Source organism: Lichenostomus cassidix, chromosome Z (assembly GCF_008360975.1).
Source record: "Lichenostomus cassidix isolate B80296 chromosome Z, HeHo_3.0, whole genome shotgun sequence".
NCBI lineage: Eukaryota > Metazoa > Chordata > Aves > Passeriformes > Meliphagidae > Lichenostomus > Lichenostomus cassidix.
Genome location: NC_139511.1, coordinates 65,360,306 through 65,383,116, shown reverse-complemented (window position 1 = coordinate 65,383,116; position 22,811 = coordinate 65,360,306). Strand labels below are relative to the sequence as shown.

At 56.3% G+C, this 22,811-nt stretch overlaps 1 protein-coding gene across 2 annotated transcripts in view; it reads left to right on the top strand.

The window, feature by feature from the left end:
- Positions 1-22,811, top strand: part of TLN1 (talin 1) — a 35,035-nt gene extending 12,224 nt beyond the window's left edge. Inside the window, exons 12-58 of one of the 2 annotated variants that reach the window (XM_085042573.1) lie at positions 170-246; positions 406-586; positions 1,239-1,352; positions 1,690-1,798; positions 1,962-2,170; positions 2,288-2,386; positions 2,580-2,630; positions 4,324-4,491; positions 4,765-5,059; positions 5,160-5,326; positions 5,690-5,818; positions 6,136-6,249; positions 6,466-6,579; positions 6,737-6,871; positions 7,025-7,153; positions 7,252-7,354; positions 7,427-7,635; positions 7,721-7,840; positions 8,001-8,198; positions 8,534-8,673; positions 8,773-8,866; positions 9,019-9,108; positions 9,279-9,401; positions 9,576-9,719; positions 10,043-10,204; positions 10,291-10,431; positions 10,682-10,863; positions 11,277-11,409; positions 11,530-11,631; positions 11,735-11,905; positions 12,070-12,219; positions 12,348-12,449; positions 12,553-12,672; positions 12,966-13,112; positions 14,015-14,181; positions 14,428-14,611; positions 14,865-14,990; positions 15,288-15,404; positions 15,488-15,673; positions 15,773-15,880; positions 18,841-18,946; positions 19,088-19,212; positions 19,502-19,627; positions 19,766-19,828; positions 20,060-20,242; positions 20,908-21,033; positions 21,582-22,811. In XM_085042573.1, coding sequence (XP_084898699.1) covers positions 170-246; positions 406-586; positions 1,239-1,352; positions 1,690-1,798; positions 1,962-2,170; positions 2,288-2,386; positions 2,580-2,630; positions 4,324-4,491; positions 4,765-5,059; positions 5,160-5,326; positions 5,690-5,818; positions 6,136-6,249; positions 6,466-6,579; positions 6,737-6,871; positions 7,025-7,153; positions 7,252-7,354; positions 7,427-7,635; positions 7,721-7,840; positions 8,001-8,198; positions 8,534-8,673; positions 8,773-8,866; positions 9,019-9,108; positions 9,279-9,401; positions 9,576-9,719; positions 10,043-10,204; positions 10,291-10,431; positions 10,682-10,863; positions 11,277-11,409; positions 11,530-11,631; positions 11,735-11,905; positions 12,070-12,219; positions 12,348-12,449; positions 12,553-12,672; positions 12,966-13,112; positions 14,015-14,181; positions 14,428-14,611; positions 14,865-14,990; positions 15,288-15,404; positions 15,488-15,673; positions 15,773-15,880; positions 18,841-18,946; positions 19,088-19,212; positions 19,502-19,627; positions 19,766-19,828; positions 20,060-20,242; positions 20,908-21,033; positions 21,582-21,713 — 6,471 coding nt within the window. In that variant the 3' untranslated portion in view covers positions 21,714-22,811. The remainder of the gene's footprint in view (positions 1-169; positions 247-405; positions 587-1,238; positions 1,353-1,689; positions 1,799-1,961; positions 2,171-2,287; positions 2,387-2,579; positions 2,631-4,323; positions 4,492-4,764; positions 5,060-5,159; positions 5,327-5,689; positions 5,819-6,135; positions 6,250-6,465; positions 6,580-6,736; positions 6,872-7,024; positions 7,154-7,251; positions 7,355-7,426; positions 7,636-7,720; positions 7,841-8,000; positions 8,199-8,533; positions 8,674-8,772; positions 8,867-9,018; positions 9,109-9,278; positions 9,402-9,575; positions 9,720-10,042; positions 10,205-10,290; positions 10,432-10,681; positions 10,864-11,276; positions 11,410-11,529; positions 11,632-11,734; positions 11,906-12,069; positions 12,220-12,347; positions 12,450-12,552; positions 12,673-12,965; positions 13,113-14,014; positions 14,182-14,427; positions 14,612-14,864; positions 14,991-15,287; positions 15,405-15,487; positions 15,674-15,772; positions 15,881-18,840; positions 18,947-19,087; positions 19,213-19,501; positions 19,628-19,765; positions 19,829-20,059; positions 20,243-20,907; positions 21,034-21,581) is intronic. The other variant, XM_085042574.1, reaches the window with a different exon arrangement.

Below are 22,811 nucleotides of genomic sequence, written 5' to 3'. Positions count from 1 at the left end.
CGGAGAGGGCTGCAGGGTGCAGCCTCTGCTGCTTCCAGACAGCCGTTGGCACATGATACTACTGGGAGAGCTAGAGACAGGGGAGGGAACCCTGTGGCCCTGGTACAGTGACTCGGCTGCAGGAGGAGGGGAAGGCTTGCGGGGTATCATCTTCTCTTTCTCTTCACAGAAAAAGAGCAAAGACCACTTTGGACTGGAGGGGGATGAAGAGTCCACCATGCTGGAAGACTCTGTGTCTCCAAAGAAGTAAGTATTCCAGGAGCAAGATGGCTGCAAAACAGAAGTTGAGTGGAGAGTATGCTCCAGCCAAGCTTGCAGCACAGCAAGGAGGAAGAGCTGCCACTCCACAGGGCCTGGTGCCAGCACTGTGGGCATCCCTTTACCTGGTATTTTTCTCCATTTCAGGTCACAAGTCTTGCAGCAGCAGTTTAACCGTGTGGGCAAGGCTGAGCTGGGCTCAGTGGCCCTGCCAGCCATCATGCGGACAGGGGCTGGAGGGCCAGAAAACTTCCAGGTGGGCACGATGCCACAGCCTCAGCTGCAAATCACCAGTGGCCAGATGCACCGAGGGCACATGCCTCCCCTGGTAAGCTCTCCCTGTGCTCACCATAGGGCACAAGCTCTGAGAGGTGCCTGTCAGGCTTGTGTAAACCCATCTGTTTGGGTTCTTGGCCATGCTGTGGAGAGCAGGGGCTCTGTGCCACTGGCCTCATGTACTTGCTGGCCTAGCTGAGCTGGCGTTCCCCTGCACCCACTCTGCAAACTTAGCTACATCCCAGCATTTTCACCTGGCTGGTGACTGCAGACTCTCATTTGGGTTGTGATTGAGCAGCCCCACTAGGGCTATGGTTTGCCACAGAACCCAATGCCACATTTTGGTGCCCCCAAAATGTGTAGCTGGAGGAGCACTTGGAAAAGGTCGTGAGGAGGCTGATTTCTTTGTGCCCACTCAACCTGCTGTGGGGGCTTTCTGTGAAAGCCTTGTGGGATCCCACAGCTTCTGCTCCCCACTCGTGGAGCTGGCTAACTCTGAGATTTCCTTGTAACTGTGCTGAGACGAGGCATTTCCCAGTGGGAGGTGCAGAGGGGAGACTGCCTTCTTGCTAAGTGCATCCCACCTCGTGGAGACCTACCTAGAGCAGTGTCAGCAGCAGCACATTGCAGGGTAGCATGTGAACCAAATATGTAAGCCTGGATTTCAAACCTTCGCCATATCTCAGTCTGTCTCTGTGTTGCAGACCTCAGCCCAGCAAGCTCTGACTGGCACCATCAACTCCAGCATGCAGGCTGTGCATGCAGCCCAGGCCACACTGGATGACTTTGAGACCTTGCCACCTCTTGGACAGGATGCTGTGAGTACTGGGTGAAGGTGGGGTGCTGGGGGTGGACCTTGCTGGAGGCTGGTCTGGGTGAGATTGGCCACATTCCCAGGAGAAGTGTTAGCAGGTCCTGGGAAGATCTGCTGCCTGAAAAGGGATGGGGTTGTATCCCACTCTGGGGACAGACATGGAGGAGACACTTGGTCATGTTGCTTGGTCAGCATGGACTAGAGAGTTTGGATGGTCACAGGTCTTCAGTCTCTTTTCCTTATATCGTTCTCCCTGCACTTCTCTGTGTGAGCATGTGTGCAGCCACCTACCACCTCTGCTACCATCTCCTGTTCTCCTGATCCTGTTCTCCCCATTTCAGGCATCCAAAGCTTGGCGCAAAAACAAGATGGATGAATCGAAGCATGAGATCCACTCCCAAGTGGATGCCATAACTGCTGGCACAGCCTCAGTGGTCAACCTCACTGCAGGTATGTGGACGGTTGGAGAAGAGGGATGCCTGAGTTCTGGAGAAGGCTTGGTCTCTCTTTTCTCGCTGAAGGACTCCCCCTGCTCCCAGAAAGTGACAGATGTGGGAATGCTCTTGGAGCATCACTTGGAGTGCATCCCATTCTGGCTTGTCTCCCTGTGCAGGGGATCCAGCAGACACAGACTACACTGCTGTGGGCTGCGCCGTCACCACCATCTCTTCCAACCTGACGGAAATGTCTAAGGGTGTGAAGCTACTGGCTGCACTGATGGAGGACGAGGGAGGGAATGGGCGGCAACTTCTGCAGGCAGCCAAGAACCTGGCGAGTGCCGTCTCAGACCTGCTGAAAACTGCACAGCCTGCCAGCGCTGAGGTGGGCAGCTGGAGGGGCTGTGGCACCAAGATGAAAGGGGAAGCCAGGGGGAACTACTGAGTGAGGTTTTAAGACTTGCTCACAAGCTTGGTGTTGATTTTGCCTTGTTCTTTGCAGCCTCGCCAGAATCTCCTGCAGGCTGCTGGCCTCGTGGGCCAGACCAGCGGGGAGCTGCTGCAGCAGATTGGGGAGAGTGACACTGACCCCCGGTTCCAGGTGAGTGAACCCAGCAGCAACCAAGGACACCCACTCCCTAAAAGCATCAGCCTTTGCACAGGACCTTGCAGGAGGGCTCCAGGCCGAACATTTGCTGGCGCCCAGTGGTGACTTTGCGAGGGAGGGGACAGGTCATTGCCCATCTCTGTCTCTAGAGTGATATAACACCTCTTACCTTGTGGATTCCATGTAGATCCCAGAGAACCGGTGTGCTTGGATCCTTCCTGCCTCTGAACCAAAGACGGTAAAACAGGGCTCTAGGCTTGGTTGTCCCTGCCATCTCACAGCGTGAAGGGGGCTCCTCTGGGAACTATCATCTGAGATCTTTGGAGAAGGGCTCTTGTAAAATTCCACTTTTCTGGTGGTTGGCTCTCAGAAGTCCATGCACTCGGGTTGCTGCTGAGGCAAGTCCTGCTCTGGGGATCTTCCGTTGCAGCCACCTCAGCTCCTGCCTGCTGCTCCCTGCCTGTGGGAGCTGCCTAGCTGCCCCCATCAGAGACCCAGTATGGGTGGAGCCTTGTGTGGAGTTTTTTTCAGATGAGCTGACTTCCAACTGGCTTGCTTTCCCATGACTGCTCCTTCCAGCACAAAGGAGGTAGCACACTGTGCTAAAGAGGACGATCCAGACATAGTATAGACCAAAATACCCCAGAAAGAAGGAGTTTCTGTTCATGCCAGCCACACAGCTTCGACTGAGTAGAAAGGCCTTGACAAATATCCAAGGGGAGCAGAAAAGCTAGTACCAGGGCAGAAAGCCATGTCTGGCCACACTGCAGTGCCAGGACAGAACATTCCCAAAGAGCAAATTTAGGACTTGGAAGACAGTTTGCAGCTGAGCAGCAGGATGTTCTGCCTTACAGCTGTCAGACCCGAGTGTATGTACTTCTTCCATGGGCTTGGATGCAGTGGTCTGGGGACTCTGGAAAAGGATGCATGCACTCTGGTTTTTCCTACTGTCGCAAAAGGTGGTGGATTGCAGTGGGAGTAGTCTTGGCTTGCAGGAGGTGATGCTGTGACACTTCTGGGCTGGGGGCCGGAGACTTGCCTGTTGTGGGGTGCAGAGCTGCTCTCTGTGAGCACACACACAGCAGGAGGTTGGCATCTGCAGCAGACAGAGAACCCTGCCCTGCCTACCAGGGTTTTTGCTGTTTAGTGCTGGTGGTTCCAGTTTTCTCCAGCAGCATGCCACAGGGGCTAATCATGAAGGCTGCTGTCATGTCTGGTGCCTGCAGGAAAACAGTTTGCTGTGTGCTGGTCCCTGCCTGTTGCCTGCTGGCACCTGTTGTGTACCTGCCACCCAGGAGAGAGGAGGCTGGTTGCCTTGTCATACCTCTGTTCTAGCCTCAGGAATAAGAGCAAAGGTGTATTATAGCCTGTCAGCCAACAAGCTAGAATTGAAAATAAAAATAGCTGGCATGCCTGCAGTACAGGTGATCAGCATGGGAGCATCTCCCACTCGCCTCTTGCTGGCAGCATGCACACATGGATGTGCCATGACTGGCTTGTGCCTGCTGTTTGGCTGGAAGGGTTTGTCATTTTTTTGCTGTGCTCAAATGCTTGCAAACCCGATCAAATCCAGGCAGTACCTTGTAGCAGGTTCTCACTGTGGTACAATCAGGGATGGGTGGTTGCCTGGGGAGTGGGTGTGAGGGTGATGCTGAGCATTGTCCAAGCTGCTGTGGGTGATGTTCATGGCAGTGCAGGCTGCAGCTGAGGATCAGGCTACAGCCTCACCACAGGTGTAGCCCACAGTGGAGATGGGATCAAGGTATTGCCAGCCATTCAGGTATTCAGTGCTACTGGTGCTGGGACAGAGTGGATGAAAGGCCCCCGAGGGCTCACATTTCCCATCTGAATATTTCACGAGAGCCCTGCGGATGGCTGCGGCTGCTCCCACTGCCATGGCTGCCTCACTGACCCTTTCTGTCCCCTCCCAGGACATGCTTATGCAGCTGGCAAAGGCGGTGGCCAACGCTGCTGCTGCGCTGGTGCTGAAAGCCAAGAATGTGGCTCAGAAAACAGAAGATGCCGCGCTGCAGACACAGGTGATCGCTGCGGCCACCCAGTGTGCCCTCTCCACCTCCCAGCTGGTGGCCTGCACCAAGGTAAGCAGCAAGGTTAACCCCTGCCTTAGCTTGGCTGTGAGCTTCACCTAGCCGGGGGACAGCTTCACGGCAGGGTCCTAGGTGTGCCAGGACCACATGGGCCACATGAATCTGGCACGGGAAGTGTGGGCTGTCTCAGGCTGGAGTTCCTGCCACTGTGCCCAAGCAATGAGGATCCTCTTTGGAGGAGCAGAAGTTTGGGAGAGTTGTCCCTGCATGGCTCCTACAAAGAGCATACCACACTTGCTGCCCAGCCTTTCTCCTCCCTTCCAGGTTGTGGCTCCCACAATCAGCTCCCCAGTTTGCCAGGAGCAACTGATCGAGGCTGGCAAGTTGGTGGCCAAGTCAGCTGAGGGCTGTGTGGAGGCCTCCAAGGCAGCCACTAGTGATGACCAGCTGCTGAAGCAGGTGGGGGTGGCAGCCACAGCTGTCACCCAGGCCCTGAATGACCTGCTGCAGCACATCAAGCAGCACGCCTTGGGCGGGCAGCCCATTGGGCGCTACGACCAGGCCACTGACACCATCCTCAACGTCACGGAGAATATATTCAGCTCCATGGGTGATGCAGGTGAGAGGGGCTGGTGGCACCTGGGCAGAGCACAATGGATGGGGAGGTACCAGGGAGCCCTTGGGACTTGCTAACAGGACTCACTTCCATTCTGTTCCAGGGGAAATGGTGCGTCAGGCTCGTATTCTGGCCCAGGCCACCTCTGACCTTGTCAATGCCATCAAAGCCGACGCTGAGGGAGAGACAGACCTAGAGAATTCACGCAAGCTTCTGAGTGCAGCCAAGATCCTGGCTGATGCCACTGCCAAGATGGTAGAGGCTGCAAAGGTCAGTGTGTGGGAGAGGATGGATGCTAGCTTTGGCCTTGGCCCTGTCTGATGCCATTGACACAGTGCTGAGGAGGGGATGAGCAGCCCCTGGTTGAGCAGCAGTTCCCAGAGCAAGATCTTGCACTGCCCAGGGACCTGTGCAGGAGGGTGGGCTGTGAGAACTGTGGGTGGCAGCAGAGGAGCTGTTACCTCTCCTGCTGCTGGACTCTTCTGGAGAGGCTTTGGGCATCTTCTGGGCACCATAAGCCAGGCTGCCTTGTGGGGGACTCCCTGGCATCAGACCAGCCCAGAGGTGCTGCTTTAGGAAGAAAAGGGACTCCATGGTCCCTGCACAATGTGATGGGTTTTCTCCTTTCTCCAGGGAGCTGCAGCCCACCCAGACAGCGAGGAGCAGCAGCAGCGGCTGCGTGAGGCAGCAGAGGGGCTCCGCATGGCAACCAATGCCGCAGCCCAGAACGCCATCAAGAAGAAGCTTGTGCACAAGCTGGAGGTGAGATACTGGGCAGGGGTCTGCGAAGGACAAGCAGGCACAGTCAGCAAACAAGATCTGATGAGGAGCCCCCATATCCAGAGGGATAAAGTCCTTTTCATGTACAGTGTCTGTGCTGCATCACAGAGAGACCTCCCTTCCCTTGTGTGCACCATGTTGCTTTGGAGTGCTGGGCATTGGAGGTGCTGGGGATGCTCAGGTGCCACAGGGGTAGGCTCAGGAGAAGTTGTTTGGGGGATCTGGGCCCTGATCATGGCAGGGGGGCGTGATTCAGAGTGCCCTGCTGCCAGAGTTAACCCATGCTTCCCTGTTGCCAGCACGCAGCCAAGCAGGCGGCCGCCTCAGCCACACAGACCATTGCCGCTGCGCAGCATGCCTCCTCCTCCAACAAGAACCCCGCTGCACAGCAGCAGCTGGTGCAGAGCTGCAAGGTAAGGGCCTGGGCCTGATCCTGGTTTCTCTTGTGCTCCATCTCCCCATCCCCTCTCTCATCAGCTCTTCTGGTACTTTGTGCTCAGCCACAGTGGTCAGACTGGACCTTAGGGTCCTCACTCAGGTCTCTCAAGAGCTGATGTTTTGATCACTGGTCTTGGGTTGAATCCATCTCCTTCTGACAGATCCCTTCCAGTGACCCTTTTCTCTGGCAGGTGGTGGCAGAGCAGATCCCGATGCTGGTGCAAGGTGTGCGAGGAAGCCAGTCCCAGCCAGACAGCCCCAGTGCCCAGCTGGCTCTCATTGCTGCTAGCCAGAACTTCCTGCAGGTACCCATGTTGCCCAGAGCCTCACATGCCAGCTCTGGCATTACAACTTTCCTACCATGCCTGTCCCTTTTTAGGCACTGGGAGACCTTCTGCACACAGGCAGCTGCGATGCTGCATGTTTGTCCCCTTCTCACTGCTTTTTGTTCTGGCCCAACAGCCTGGTGGGAAGATGGTAGCTGCAGCCAAGGCCACTGTCCCCACCATAACGGACCAAGCCTCTGCCATGCAGCTCAGCCAGTGTGCCAAGAACTTGGCTGCAGCTTTGGCTGAGCTCCGCACAGCTGCCCAGAAGGTGAGAGGCTGGGTCCCTTCCTGCAGTGAATCCCATCTGCTCGTGCAGAGCAGCGGGGAGCAGTAGGGACAGCCTAGTGGCAGGTCACAGTCTCTGCTGCAGCCACGTGGGCTCAGTGATCACCCACTCACCTTCCCTTCTGCCCCATCACAGGCTCAGGAGGCTTGTGGACCACTGGAGATAGACTCTGCGCTGGGTCTGGTGCAGAGCCTGGAGAGGGACTTGCAGGAAGCCAAGGCAGCTGCCCGCGATGGCAAGCTCAAGCCTCTGCCCGGAGAGACGGTGAGGGTGCAGGGAAGGGTGGCTCAGGGGACACCATGGGGCAATGGAACAGTGAAAAGGTGCAGCTCACCAACATGTCCCAACTCATCCCCCTGCAGATGGAGAAGTGTGCCCAGGACCTGGGGAACAGCACCAAAGCTGTCAGCTCTGCCATCGCTCACCTCTTGGGGGAGGTTGCCCAGGGCAATGAGAACTACACAGGTACTGGCCTGCACAACAGGGCTGGGGGAAGGGGCACTGAGCCAACAGGCACTGACCTCTCCATCCCAACAGGAATTGCTGCCCGGGAAGTGGCCCAGGCCCTGCGCTCTCTCAGCCAGGCTGCCCGTGGTGTGGCAGCCAACACCTCCGACCCGCAGGCACAGAGTGCCATGCTGGAGTGTGCCAGCGATGTCATGGACAAAGCCAACAACCTCATCGAGGAGGCGCGGAAAGCAGTGGCCAAGCCCGGTGACCCAGAGAGCCAGCAGCGCCTGGCACAGGTGGGGAGAGTGGGTACCCCAGTGTGCCCCAGGCTGTGGTGTGAGGCTGGATGGGAGGTGGTGACTGCCCTTTGCTTCTCTGCAGGTGGCCAAGGCGGTGTCACAGGCCCTGAACCGCTGCGTTAACTGCCTGCCAGGGCAGCGGGATGTGGATGCTGCCATCCGCATGGTGGGAGAGGCCAGCAAGAGGCTGCTCTCAGATTCGGTGAGCTGAGCTGGAGTGGGAGGGGAAGGTGGAAGTCTGGGGATAGAAGCCAGGCCAACTGCATTGGGTTCCTCTAGCATATCCCGAAGCATATGCCAGACTTTCATCCTCCATCTCCACTCACCTCTTTGCCTCTCCTAACCCCTCTCCTTCTATCCAGTTCCCTCCCAGCACCAAGAGCTTCCAGGAGGCGCAGAGCCAGCTGAACCAGGCAGCGGCAGGGCTCAACCAGTCTGCCAATGAGCTGGTGCAGGCGTCGCGTGGCACCCCTCAAGATCTGGCCAAGTCCTCTGGCAAATTTGGGCATGACTTCAATGAGTTCCTGCAGGCAGGAGTGGAGATGGCCAGCCAGTCCCCGGTGAGAGCAAATGCCTTTTGGGGCATCCTGAGTGCAGTGAGAGATTTGGGATACCCTAGAAGGTGGCTGACCAAAGGCAGGGTGGCATGCAGTGGTGCTTGTGGTGGCTGTGGCTGATGCATCCAGGGGGATGGGATCTGGAGCTGTGCAAAACCACAGCAGCCGGGAGAAGGTGTGGCTTGGGTTAGTTCAGCAAGAATTACTGTTGTATCCTTGCTATTGGTGGACAAGTTGGATGAATGGAACCAGCTCACCTTGAAAACCACCAGAGAAGACCCAGGGTGGGTGTGAACTTTAAAAAGGTGCTGTAAATAACTCTCCTTGGCTCCTTGCAGAATAAGGAAGATCAGGCACAGGTGGTGTCGAACTTGAAGAGCATTTCCATGTCCTCCAGCAAGCTGCTGCTGGCTGCAAAAGCTCTCTCTGCTGACCCTGCTGCGCCCAACCTCAAGAATCAGCTGGCAGCAGCAGCACGGTAGGAGGAACTGCTCACTCAGAGCTGCTGACCATAGCAGTGGGGTTGGATGGTGGAGCGGGGATTGATCCGTGGATCTTTCTCCTGTGTCCCTGGCAGGGCTGTGACTGATAGCATTAACCAGCTGATCACTATGTGCACCCAGCAGGCCCCAGGCCAGAAGGAATGTGACAATGCCCTGCGGGAGCTGGAGGTAAGGAGCCGCATTGGCAAGGCACTGAAGGGGTTGAGATGTTTGGTGTGGCAGGACCTGCACCATACTGCAAGGGACAAGAGGGAATGAAGAGGAGGTGCAAGTGGAGGATGCAGAATTTTCCTCTGAATGTGACACCTGTGTCCCTGCAGACGGTGAAGGAACTGTTGGAGAACCCCACCCAGACGGTCAATGACATGTCCTACTTCAACTGCCTTGACAGTGTTATGGAGAACTCCAAGGTGAGCCCTGAATAGGGGTTTGGGGAAGGACATGGAGGGCTTGGGAAGGATATGGGAACAAAGGGAAAGGTGGCTCCTCCCCTGCTGATGAAGCACAATGAGCTCTGATACTGGGAGCACTGAGGGAGCTAGAGGCAGTCTCCATAATCAGTGTGTGGTGTGTCCTGCAGGTGCTGGGAGAGTCCATGGCTGGCATCTCCCAGAATGCCAAGAACAGCAAACTGCCCGAGTTTGGTGAATCCATCAGTGCCGCCTCCAAAGCTCTCTGTGGGCTGACAGAGGCAGCTGCCCAGGTGAGCCACACTCAGTCCCAGCCCTGAGACTTACCCCAGGGGCACAGCTGTTGTGTGCACCCTTGCCCTGCCCTTCCAAACCAGAGGGACAGTGCTGCCCAGCTCCTCTGCAGCCTGCTCTGAGCCTCCCTGTGGTGTGCAGGCTCTCTCTCACCACTTCTCCCATGCTTCTAGGCTGCCTACCTTGTGGGGGTCTCAGACCCCAATAGCCAGGCCGGACAGCAGGGCTTAGTGGACCCCACTCAGTTTGCCAGAGCTAACCAAGCCATCCAGATGGCCTGCCAGAACCTGGTGGACCCTGCCTGCACTCAGTCCCAGGTGAGTGTGCAGTAGGGCTCCATTACAGGCATTTTCTTGTATGAAAAGGAGGATGAGGCTAGTTGTAAGAGCTGCATCCCAAGAGCTGGCCAAGGTGATGGCTAGTGTCTCATCAGCTGCACTGGAAAACAGCTGGCAGCTTTGGTAAAATGGTGACAGTCCAGATGGAGGGCTCTGTGAGCATGCAGGATATTGGTGATCCATACTGGGTCCCAAGAGGGATGCCTGTGGTCCTTGGTGCCCCACATAGGGTGGGTGGGAAGGGAGAGCTGTGGGGATAGGGCATCATGGTGGATCTTGCCTTACTCTGCTTTCCCCTGCAGGTGCTGTCAGCAGCCACCATCGTAGCAAAACACACCTCAGCCCTGTGCAACACGTGCCGTCTGGCCTCCTCCCGCACTGCTAACCCTGTGGCCAAGCGCCAGTTCGTCCAGTCAGCCAAGGAGGTGGCCAACAGCACGGCCAACCTGGTGAAGACCATTAAGGTGCGGTCCCTTTTGAGGCACTGTGGTGGGGATGGGATTTGGGGCACAGCAAGGGTTGGGTAACTGCTCTGGTCTCTTCACTCCAGGCCCTGGATGGCGAGTTCAATGAGGAGAACCGGGAGCGGTGCCGTGCTGCCACTGCCCCTCTCATAGAGGCTGTGGATAACCTGACAGCCTTCGCCTCCAACCCAGAGTTTGCCACTGTTCCTGCCCAAATCAGCCCAGAGGTGGGATGCTGTTGGGGCAGGGAGGATGGGGCCTGCCTGTGACAAGGTCTGCTGTAGGGTGGAGAGGAAGGCATAAGCTTGTGCCTTCTTCAAGCTTGGGACGGAGTCCCAGTGTGGCACTGGTGCACTGGGGGGTGTGATGGGGAGGCGGCAGCAAGCCTTGGGCTGCCCCACAGTAAGGGCCATGGGAGAGGGAGCAACTTCCCATGCATGGTCCCTTACCTCACCAGCTTGTTGTCTCCCTGTGCAGGGCCGCAGAGCCATGGAGCCCATTGTCACTTCAGCCAAGACCATGCTGGAGAGCTCTGCTGGCCTCATCCAGACTGCCCGCTCTCTGGCTGTCAACCCCAAGGACCCGCCACAGTGGTCAGTGCTGGCTGGCCACTCCCGCACAGTCTCGGACTCCATCAAGAAGCTGATCACCAACATGAGGTGAGCAGAGTTCTGCTTCTGTGGCTGCAGCTCTGTCCTTGCTGGCACATACTGTTTCTGAGTGAGCATTCCTGGGGATGTTTTGGCTCATCATCTCCCTGGACACAGCTGGTGCAGGGAGGCAAGGGGTAGGATGGGATGGGATGGGATGGGATGGGATGGGATGGGATGGGATGGGATGGGATGGGATGGGATGGGATGGAAGATGCTGTACATCTTGTCCTTCATGGGAAATGTTCCTCTGGTTCTCACGTGCATTGAGGGGAACATACACTGGTGTGTCCAGGCTCTATCACACTGGTTGCTCCAAAACCTGGGAGAGGGGTGCTGCCCCTCAACAGCACCAGCCGAGGCTGGGGGTGAAGGGGTGGCGTAGCAGCTGCCAGTGCTTGCCTGATGCATCTCTCACACAGGGACAAAGCTCCAGGACAGCGGGAGTGCGATGAGGCCATTGAGGTCCTGAACAGATGCCTGCGGGAGGTGGACCAGGCCTCCCTTGCTGCCATCAGCCAGCAGCTGGCTCCCCGACAAGACATCTCCCAGGAGGTGGGTTAGGGACATGCTGTGGGTAAGCCTAAGGGAGTGGGCATCATTCCCCCACCTCTCACTGGCATTCAGGGACTCCAGCCCAGCTTCAGCCTCACACAACACCCTCTCTTTGCACAGGCTTTGCACAACCAGATGATCACAGCTGTCCAGGAGATCAGCAACCTGATCGAGCCCGTGGCTGCTGCGGCACGGGCTGAGGCCTCGCAGCTGGGGCACAAGGTAACGGCTGTGGAGTTGCTGACAAGACACTTGGTGCCTGGGGAGGAGAGGTGCAAGGCAGCTGGGGCTGGAAGCTGCTGGTGCTGACATTGCTCTTCCCTAGGTGTCCCAGATGGCTCAGTATTTCGAGCCGCTCATTATGGCAGCTGTCGGCGCTGCCTCCAAAACACCCAACCACCAGCAGCAGATGAACCTCCTGGACCAGACCAAAACACTGGCTGAATCCGCCTTGCAGATGCTGTACACAGCCAAGGAGGCTGGTGGGAACCCCAAGGTGAGCAGGAGGGGCAGGTGCCAGTGGCATGCCCCACCCTTTGCATGTGGGTGCTGCATGGTGCACACGTGTGCCAGACATGGAAAGCCCAGGGTTGGTGTATAGCATCCCTGTTGGGAGGGGAGCTTCTGCCTGCCTTCCCTCACTCTGGCTTGTCCTTGCAGCAAGCTGCCCACACCCAGGAGGCTCTGGAAGAGGCTGTGCAGATGATGAAGGAAGCAGTGGAGGACCTGACCACCACCCTGAATGAGGCAGCCAGTGCTGCAGGTGTTGTGGGGGGCATGGTGGACTCCATCACCCAAGCCATCAACCAGGTGAGGGGAGCACAGAGAGGACCTGGACTGGGCTGCTTGTGGGAGAGAGGAAGTCAGGGTCAAACCTTACAAGCTAAAGACTTTGTGAGCCAGAGCAGAAGCCATAATCCCCTGATGATCTCTTGCAGCTGGATGAGGGGCCCATGGGTGAGCCAGAAGGTACCTTTGTGGACTACCAGACCACAATGGTGAAGACAGCCAAGGCCATTGCAGTGACTGTGCAGGAGATGGTGGGTGCAAGCAAGCTTGTCACTGTACAGTGCACTGCCTGCCACCCAGACAGGCTACTGTGCTCCTTGCCCTGTCCAACTCCTGCTCTTCTTCCATCAACAGGTCACCAAATCCACCACCAACCCAGACGAGCTGGGCATACTGGCCAACCAACTCACCAATGACTATGGGCAGCTGGCACAAGAGGCCAAGCCAGCTGCCCTCACTGCTGAGAATGAGGAGGTGCGAGCACGGAGGGAGGGCAGGAGTGTGCTATGAGGCAGAGCAGGGGCTGTTGGGGCGTGAGAACAGAGGACGGGGATATTTGAACCTCCCAATGGAGCTTGGGGCTGGCAGCTTTCACACCTCCCCTGAAACATGGCATAGAAACAAGGAGCAAAGCTGTGTTTCCTTTTTCCTTCTCCTGAGTGGGAGGATTGGGAAAGAGGAGCTGGGTGACGGGTGTTTCCCGATGGGTATCACAGATGCAGGGCTTAGTTCCCTGCTGATTCTGTCATGCACACATTCCTCTGCAGATCGGCTCCCACATCAAACGCCGGGTGCAGGAGCTGGGTCATGGCTGTGCTGCCCTGGTCACCAAGGCTGGAGCCCTGCAGTGCAGCCCCAGCGATGCCTACACCAAGAAGGAGCTGATAGAGACTGCACGCAAGGTTTCTGAGAAGGTAGGCGGATGAGAGAAAGGTTTGACAGCATGGTGAGGTGGGATGGTTACTGGATTCAGCCTAGGACCCACTCTGCTGGGTTCTCTTATGGTCCGGTTGGGTTCTGTTGGCTCTCTTGGCCACGTTCCCCCTGCCCAGCTGATAGGGTGGAGGATGGATGCCCCTCTGCAGACACCATAACAGCAGCTGGTGCTTGTGGTGGGTGAGTGTGATGTCCAGGTGCTGCAGGCTGCCTGGGAAAACCAATCTACACACTGGTGACAGCCCACAGCTCTCCAAATACAGTCTTGCAGATTTGGGCAAAATATCTGCAGCAACGCTTGCAGCTCATGCTCAGTGATCAGTCTCCCCTTCACCTTTTGTTGGCATCCTGTGCATCAAGCCAATCTAAAGAGCAAACATCTGAAGAACAGATGAAAATGTGGCTTAAAAAGTATAGTTGATAAGGGTAGAGCAGCAGTGCTTGTAAGCTAAAACACAAAAATAAATGCTTGTTGATCATGCCTGGCACCTGCATTCTCAGGACCTCCTGCAAGTCCTGCCTTTCCATTAGTGCTTTCCATTCGGAAGCTTTTTCTCCTGAGTGCTTGCCCAAGAAAAGAAATTATGTTTAACAGCTAAAAGAAGGAACAAGTTGTTATGCTGTGATGTTCTGATGCCCATTATGCAAATCTTAGTTATTTGAAAACTAGCAGAGTCCAGCATCTCTTAGACCACCAAACATGATAGGTGCAAGGTAAAAGTAAATAACTGGAAACTAAGAAGTGGTGTGCAGACCAAAGTATTCCCTGTTGCTCTCCTTGGTATGGAGCAGCTCCACCCTTGGAGGTGTTGGAGGTGTGTGTGGTGAGGGTTCCCTGAATCTGCTCTGCTCCTCCAGTCACTTTACTCATACCCCACAGGTGTCTCACGTGCTGGCAGCTCTTCAGGCTGGGAACCGTGGGACACAAGCCTGCATCACAGCAGCCAGTGCTGTCTCAGGCATCATTGCTGACCTTGACACCACCATCATGTTTGCTACAGCAGGAACCCTCAACCGGGAGAACTCTGAGACCTTTGCTGACCACAGGTACTCACACGGTACTGGTGCTGCATCCAGCCTCTGCTTGGCCAGAGAGAGGGGTATCAGGCTCTGTGCCATGGTATTTCTGAGCTATGGACCAGCCCCAAGGAGAGCTTCAAGCTCAGGTCATTCTGGCTCAGTTTCCTCTCAAGCTTGTACGTAAAAAAAACAGGGTCCACAGTCTCTCTGTACCACAAGGACCATGTGTGCAGTAGAGGACTGTGTCCTCCCTGACTCACTTTTTCTTCCCAGGGAGGGCATCTTGAAGACAGCCAAGGCACTGGTGGAGGACACCAAGGTGTTGGTGCAGAATGCCACAGCCAGCCAGGAGAAGCTAGCTCAGGCTGCCCAGTCCTCTGTGTCCACCATCACCCGCCTGGCAGAGGTGGTGAAGCTGGGTGCTGCCAGCCTGGGATCTGAAGACCCAGAGACCCAGGTAGGATTGGGTGTGAGGGCTGAGCAGAGGCTGCTGGAAGCTTGCTTGGAGGGGTTGAGGGATGCAGGTGTCATACAGTGGTCTGGGCTAGATCCCTAGAGCTGGGGGGAGAGGGGACTGAGATTTGGCCAGTTCTGCCTGGGCTGCACTCCCTGTGTGCCCTGCGGTGGTCAAATCTCTCACTGCTGGGCCACACCAGTCCCAGCCTGACTGTGACCATAGCTTAGCCATTCCCTGGTCTTGCTCTCCCTAGGTGGTCCTGATCAATGCTGTGAAGGATGTAGCCAAGGCGCTTGGAGACCTGATTGGTGCCACCAAGGCAGCTGCTGGCAAAGCTGGGGATGATCCTGCTGTCTACCAGCTGAAGAATTCTGCCAAGGTCTGTGCTGGTTGTGATGGGATGGAAAGGAGGATGAGGCAGTGGGGCTGGAAAAAGATAAGGGGTTTTTTCTGTCTGTGTGGGTGCAGAAGCACAGTTTGGGGGCAGCCAGGGCAAAAGAGTAGGAAGGGACACATAAAAGGTGGAACACAGCATGCAGAGGAGCCATTGATGAGGCAGTGTGAGCGGAGTATGGAGGTGAGGCAGTTTTGGACCAATCCGCAAGAGAGGGACAGGCACTGGCAGGTGGCCAGAGCTTGTGTGGGGATTCACCTGGTTCTCTTTCTCCTTCCACAGGTGATGGTGACAAATGTCACTTCCTTGCTGAAGACAGTGAAGGCTGTTGAGGACGAGGCCACAAAGGGGACACGGGCACTGGAGGCCACAATTGAGCACATTCGCCAGGAGCTGGCGGTGAGTATGGCCGCGGTGCTGTGGCTGGCACTCCACTCACCCACTCACCCACCCACGCTTCACCACTGCCTCTTGCCTTGCAGGTCTTCTCCTCCCCTGTGCCTCCTGCTAAGGTCTCCACCCCAGAGGACTTCATCCGCATGACGAAAGGCATCACGATGGCCACGGCCAAAGCAGTGGCTGCTGGCAACTCATGCCGGCAGGAGGATGTCATCGCCACGGCCAACCTGAGCCGCCGGGCCATCGCGGACATGCTGCGCTCCTGCAAGGTGGGGTGGGCAGGGGGTGTGATCTCTAGCATGGGTTTGTGGGTGGTGGCAGGGATGGTGCTGGATGTGAATCGGGGTTTCCCTGTCTCTGGGTTGCAGGAAGCAGCCTACCACCCGGAGGTGAGCGGAGACGTGCGGCAGCGGGCGCTGCGCTTCGGCAAGGAGTGTGCTGATGGCTACCTGGAGCTCCTGGAGCATGTGCTGGTGGTGAGTGTCCCCACCCCAGTTCCCAGGGTGGGCAGAGGATGACCATGGATTGCCTGGGTGTCCCCAAATCCCCAAGGTCCTCTGTGCTGTTCACTTCTTCCCACTGAGGCCTTTGCACAGCCCCCTTCACTGCCCGTGCTGGCACAGTATCTGTCTGTGTCCGTGCTCCTGCCATGGAAGCAGATGTCAGAGAGCTCAGCAGGCTCTAAGAAAGGTATTTTGTTAACAACAGATGGAGATTAACTGGCTGTAAACAGATGGAGGCTGGAAATCAACAACACAGTAGCATAAACTTGTGAAAATGCAGCTTCCAGTAAAAGTGATAGAAATAGTAGACTTCAGGCAGTGGGAAAACAAAGTGTGTCATGCCCACAGCATTTGGGAGATGGACAGTGCCTGCCACAGCAAAGATAATAACTGCAAGTGCCCACTGCACCCTTTTGATCCAGTCTCCCTCTAATTGAGTCCTCCCAAGGACTTCAGCTGAAACATTAGTTTACAAGAAGTAAATTAAGCCTCTAGCATGGTAGAAAAGATCCAGTGAAGTCCTTCCAGCAGTTTGGATTCTTGGCAAGACCACAGAAGTGGAATTGGGCACTGTGGGGATGTGCACATGCAGTCTATGGTGTTCTGAGAGCCCTCAAATTGGGGTCAGGATGAAGACTGATGGTGATTCAGCTCTGTGCAAAGGTTTCACTAAGCTGGTTAGTGAGAGTCTGCTGTCCAGGATCACTGGATAAAAAGTGGTGGAGCCCAGGCCGTGGTTTTCTGCAGGGAAAGCCCCCTTATGCAAAGGGTAACCAGCGCTAGCAACAGCAGGAGGAAGTGGGCAGGAATCGATGGCTAGAAATTGAAGCTGAGTAGAGGAGAAGTCAAAGGGTGGTTTTATTCAAGGGAGGTAACCACTGGGGTACAGTTCCAAGGGGAGCAGTGAGTTTTCCATCCTCTGCATCTAGATCAAATGTCTGCCTGGAAGATGCTTCAGGCACACATGAATCATGGCAGCCAAGGCTGGAGTGCTGAGTAGAAATTCTCTGGCTGACCTGTTGTTAACAGATGATTAGGCTAATGACTTAGTGTGGCTGTGCCTGAGGTCAGCCTACTTGCAGGAGCACGCCATTCCCCTGTATTTTGGGTGTTACCGTCCCGCCGCCGTGCAATGTTTTGACTATCATACATTGGAACATCCCATGAAATGTTCACTGGAGGTGCCTCTTAGTAAGGTCATAGCCTCCGGGGTGCCTTCAGCTCCAGACAGAGATCATTTAGCAGTTTTAAACACATTGCCAGAGCAGACAGCAGACTTAATAATAAGGCATTTGGACTAGATGTGCTCATAAGGGCAAACCAGCCATCACTATACGCTGTCAGCTTGAGTACTCTGAGCCTCATGCAGCTCTGGTGACTTTGCTGGGATAGCCCAACACAAGGCCAGGAAAAAGCCATGACTGTCCCAGTCTCCACAGCACTCGGGTCTGTGAAGGCAGGAATGAAGCTCATAGGTCCTGTTTATCAGAGGACAGCAGGTTCCTGGAAAACCACAAGCAGGAAGGATCTAGGGGAATGAGAGGGCAGATGGCAGATGGGGTGCTGTCTCATTCCCCAGCAGCAGCAAGGTCATTGTTGTACACTGTGTCCCCAAGGGAACCAGTGCCTTCCACAGAGCATGAACAAGTATGGTTAGGGTTCAAGAATTAGGGTTATTTTTCTCGGGCTGGAAAACATGGCTCCCGGCAGAGGAGTGGGAAAGCCTGCATATTTCACTGGGGAGGGGTAGGAATTTGAACCTCCATGGGGACTTGGTATTTGGTAACAATAGGTCTCTCCCTCCAAAAGCAGGGAGATCCCGTGGCTCAAAACTGCAGTGAAGCAATTCAGGGTGGGGAGAAAAAAGGTGTAAAGGGTGTCAGAGGGAGAGTGGATCCATGGCTGCTCTGAATGTAGGTGGCTCCTCTGGCTGTGACAGCCTCATCCAGGTGCCCTGTCTTGCCTGGTCCTGTAAGGCTGAAGTAAGAGCTAATGATGGTAGCACAGCTCCCCACCCAGGATCTCTGATCCTTTGTTCCCACTTCTCTTGGCTGCCCTTCACCCCTCACCAAAAAGCACCCACCTTCCCCTACCCTCCCCCATCCCCCTGTGCCTCGTCTCCTCCTGGCTGGGGCGTTCACTGCTTTCTTTTCTCTCTTCTCCCTCCTCTCTGTCAGCCGGTGAGTAAGGCAACACTGGGGTGCCTGCTAGTCTCTAACCTCAGCATGAGCCTTGCTCATGACGTGTCTGTGTGCCCAGCCCAGTGCTGGGGTGGCACTTGCGTGTGTGCACAGGGACCCTGGGGTCCGTGTGTTTGTGTGTGTGTACTCACCCCTGCTCTTGCTGATGGGCAGCTGCTGCCTGTGTGGTGCAAGTCAGGCCAGCAGTGAGCTCTGCTTGTGCATACAGACCCCGTATGCGTGCACATGTGTGCTGTGGTGTGTGCATGTGGCCCTCCAACCCAGGGAAGGACCCTTGGAGCAGTGCCTGCCACCTTGTTCCCGATGGGGCCAGCCCTCCTCGGCCAGGATGTGGCTCCAGGGTACCCCCCCTTCACCCCGCTTGTGTTTGCAAACAAATCTCAAAAATGTGGACAGCAAAGGGAAAATGCTTCTGGAGCTTGAAGTGATTTGCAGGGGAGAAATCTTGGTGTGGGTAGCTGCTAAACACAGAAAGGCTTGTGCTGAGGGTCTTGTGCCTGCGAGATGTCCCAGAAGCTGTGGATGCAGGAGGGCCCTGAGGAAGCTCATCCCATCCAAGGTCACAAAGAGAATAGACAGGGGTCAGTTGACAAAGCATCTCAGACAGTGCCTGATGGGTTCACATGTGGGAGAGAGCTGGGGGATCCCACCCTCCTTCCCTGGAGAGCGTAGCCCAAACAGATCTTTGAAGTCCCCCTCTTCCAGGTGCTTACATCTGCTTCTTCTCCCCAGATCCTGCAGAAGCCAACTCACGAGCTGAAGCAGCAGCTGGCAGGCTACTCCAAGCGCGTGGCCAGCTCTGTCACTGAGCTCATCCAAGCAGCTGAGGCCATGAAAGGTAAGGAAAGATTCTGCTCAGAGGGGCAGGACCAAGGGCTGGGAATAGGGTGGAGGGTTCAGCAGCTGCTGGAGGAGGTAGGGAAAGTCAGAAATGAGGCTGCAGGCAGATGTAACCTGCCTGGCTTCCTGGTGTTCCTAGGGACGGAGTGGGTTGACCCAGAAGACCCCACTGTCATCGCTGAGAATGAGCTGCTGGGGGCAGCAGCTGCTATTGAGGCTGCAGCCAAGAAGCTGGAGCAGCTGAAACCAAGAGCCAAGCCCAAGGTAGCAGTGCTGAGCCTTGTCTGACTTGCGTGCTCAGCTTGGGGTGGGCTGGGGCTCTCCTGCCTGTGCTTGAGCCAGGTTTGAAGTCCCATCTGACAGCTGGTCCCTCCTGTACTCCTGCTACCTCCCACATCCCCAGATGGACCTTCCGCAGGTAGCCCTGCCCTGCTGTGCCCCACAGCCCTTAATCCAGCTTTGTGCCCCCTCAGCCCCCTGCAGCCATCCTCCTGTTCTGCTCCATCTGTCCCAGCACTCCTGCTTGGAACTCACACTCTGCTTTTGCCCACAGCAAGCAGACGAGAGCCTGAACTTTGAGGAGCAGATCCTGGAAGCTGCCAAATCCATTGCTGCAGCCACGAGTGCCCTGGTGAAGGCAGCCTCAGCAGCCCAGAGGGAATTAGTGGCCCAAGGAAAAGTAAGGCCATAAGAGAAGAAGAACTAAAAAAATTTAAAAAAGGATTCTCCCTTCTTTTGGGGCTACTTGTAACCCTCATGTCCCATGACAAGAGGTGTGCAGGGTGGTGACCCTTACTCCTCTCCTCCTTCCTCATAGGTGGGTGCCATCCCAGCCAACGCAGTGGATGATGGACAGTGGTCCCAGGGTCTCATTTCAGCCGTGAGTATCAAAGTCATGTTGTGGGGTTGAGGGGGAAACCTTCCTCTTGACTCCTGTTGCAAACATAAGGATACTCTGTCCTTGTGCTTCTGCTCTGTGGAAGAAGCAGCCATGCTTCTTCCACCCTCTCCCACATGGTGTGGAAGCTGGATCTTTCCGTCCTGTGGCCCACAACCTCCTTGGAGCCGATCAGGGCTCCTGTACCCACCCTGACAGCCCCTCTTGCCACAGGCACGCATGGTGGCTGCTGCCACCAACAACCTGTGCGAAGCCGCCAACGCCGCAGTGCAGGGCCATGCCAGTGAGGAGAAGCTCATCTCGTCTGCCAAGCAGGTGGCTGCTTCCACAGCCCAGCTCCTGGTGGCCTGCAAGGTGAAGGCTGACCATGACTCGGAGGCCATGAAGCGGCTCCAGGTGAGTCCCAGTCTGCCTTTCCAGCCCCTGTTGCTTGAGGGGTGGCAGGGAGTGGGGTGAGGGCACATGGCTGTTCTCCAGGGCTTGTGCTCCCTACCTGTATGCCATCAGTGGGAAGTTCATTGGAGCACAGGCTCTAGGTTGCTTGGTTTTCACTGCTAGCTGTGTGCCAGGCATGTGAGTGATGCTGGGCTATTCAGCCCAGCAGCATTCAGGAACAATGAACTGGCACAGGAGTACCTGAAATGGGTGCACTTTCTCACTGGCATTCAAGAGGTTAATGTTGGGCAGGACATGTTTTGGAGCACTTTTAATCCTCAGAGGCCATGGCACACATGAGGTTAATGCCCATGCGTTGTGGGGTTAACATGGGATCTCAGCACTGGGGCCGGGGCAGGGGAGAGTTAGCAGGGCTGCCTCTCAGTCCCTGCCCCACTCAGACAGGAGCCAGAGCCTGGCTGGGAGCAGAAGCGCCTGAAATGGTCATGAGCGGGTGGCAAGGCAGCAAGCCTTGTAAAGGAATCCCTGCCTGCAGCTCCCAGCACTCCTGGCTGCCTGTCCTGCCTGCTGGCCTAGCCTGGGGCAGGAGTTCCTTCACACCCAGAGGAAGCAGTCGTAGCCTGGGGCTGTGACTCATGCTGACACTCCCCTCCTCTGTGCTGCAGGCCGCTGGAAATGCCGTGAAGAGGGCGTCAGACAATCTGGTGAAGGCAGCGCAGAAAGCAGCTGCCTTCCAGGACCATGATGAAACGGTGGTGGTGAAGGAGAAGATGGTCGGAGGAATTGCACAGGTGAGGAGTGAGGCTGCTCCAACATGCAGGAGCAGCTCTAGGTGCCACCACAGCCTGTGTAAGCCTGTCTCAGGAGCATGTCCTACCACCCACCAGCACAGGTCATGTTTTGAGAGAGCCTCACGAAAATGCAGTGGGTTCACCTATCCCACTGAGCACCAGTTACAGAATGAGGCCTCACCCTGTCCTGCCACAAGTAGAAGTGGGTGATGGTGCTTGGTCCAGTTCCCACATTATCCCAGTGTCCATGACACATGCGAAATGCAGAGCAGTGGTTAGAGGGCTAGACCTACTTGGTGTGGGGTGTCACAGTCCCCATGCTGGTTCTGTGCAGCTGAGACCCTCTACGGGGCATGTGGGGCTGAGCCCTGGGAGCTGCACTGTTTAGCTCCAGAGTGCTCCCACCCACAGACAACAGCTCTCCTGCCCAGTGAGGCAGTGGCTCTGATGGGAGAGAAGCAGCTCTGGGAGAACCCAGCTCTGGGGTTCACATTGCCATGGCCATCCCTGTGGGAGGCAGCTGTGACCATGGGGCTCTCTCCTGGCAGATCATCGCCGCCCAGGAGGAGATGCTGCGCAAGGAGAGGGAGCTGGAGGAGGCGCGGAAGAAGCTGGCGATGATCCGGCAGCAGCAGTACAAGTTCCTGCCCTCGGAGCTGCGGGACGAGGAGCAGAACTGAGCCGCACGCCCTCCGCTGCTCACCGCACAGACTGCTGCCTGCCCGCCCGCCTGCCTGCTCCTATTTAAGACGACCCGCCACAAGCGAAGGGCTGTCTGGGCTAGACCTGAGCTCTGCCCGCACCCAGAGCAACGGGACTAACTCAGCTGCCCCTCCAAGCCGGTGCCGCACCAGCAACTCCGCTTCGCTGCCCAGCCCACCTTCCCATGCACACCCAAGGCACAATCAGAGCGCTCGGAGGGACTCGGTTGGGGTGGGAGCCGGGGCTGCACTGGCTCAGGGCTCACCCGCCAGCCCCGGGGTGCGGGCCCACAGAGCTCTCCACTGCAAGGGGATATTTACTTGTGCCTTTTTCATTCCCTCTCGTGCCCCTTTTTTCTCCTCTGCACGGGATGGGGACAGGCAGGTGGCTTGCCCTCTCCTGTGCGATGGCGTGCAGGGAGCAGCAGCCCCTCGCTGAGCTCTCGTGTGGAGCTGCCTTTCACCTCCAATGCCTTATTGCTGGCTGAATCTTCCTCTTCCTCTACAGCTCCCCTGGAAGGCACTGAGTCTACCCCATGAGTATCTGCTTCAGCCCAAGCACCTCTGGGGAGCAGCAGGGCTGGAATCCACAGTGCCTCCCCTCAGGATGGGGGATGATGTGATGAGTTCACCCCCAGAGCTGTTTTTTGCCTTCCCACAGGGTTTGCCCCTGACTGCGGCCCCAGCCAGCTCTGCCTTCCTCCTTCTTCCCAAGTGCCTGCATTGTTTTCCAAGATCTACAGTATTTTTGTAACTTTTCCATTTCTCTAGTATTGAGCCTGCAGCTTTCAAAGTTCATTTATTTCCCTGCCAGCTCATGCCCTGCCCACTAACACCCAGCTCTCGCCGGGGTCCCGTAGCCCAGCATCCCACCCCTCCTTGGCTCTGGGACCCCCGTCCCTACCCCTATGCACTTGCTGAGGCTTCTCTCACCATTTTGATACTTTAAGCATCCCATAGTAAAGATTGAAGGAAACCAGCTCCCCCCCAAGCCTCCGGGGTGGGGTGGGGGATGCCAGTGTCTCCTCAGAAAGATGTATTCATCAATAAAGTCTGGTTTTCCTGCTTTCTTGCCAA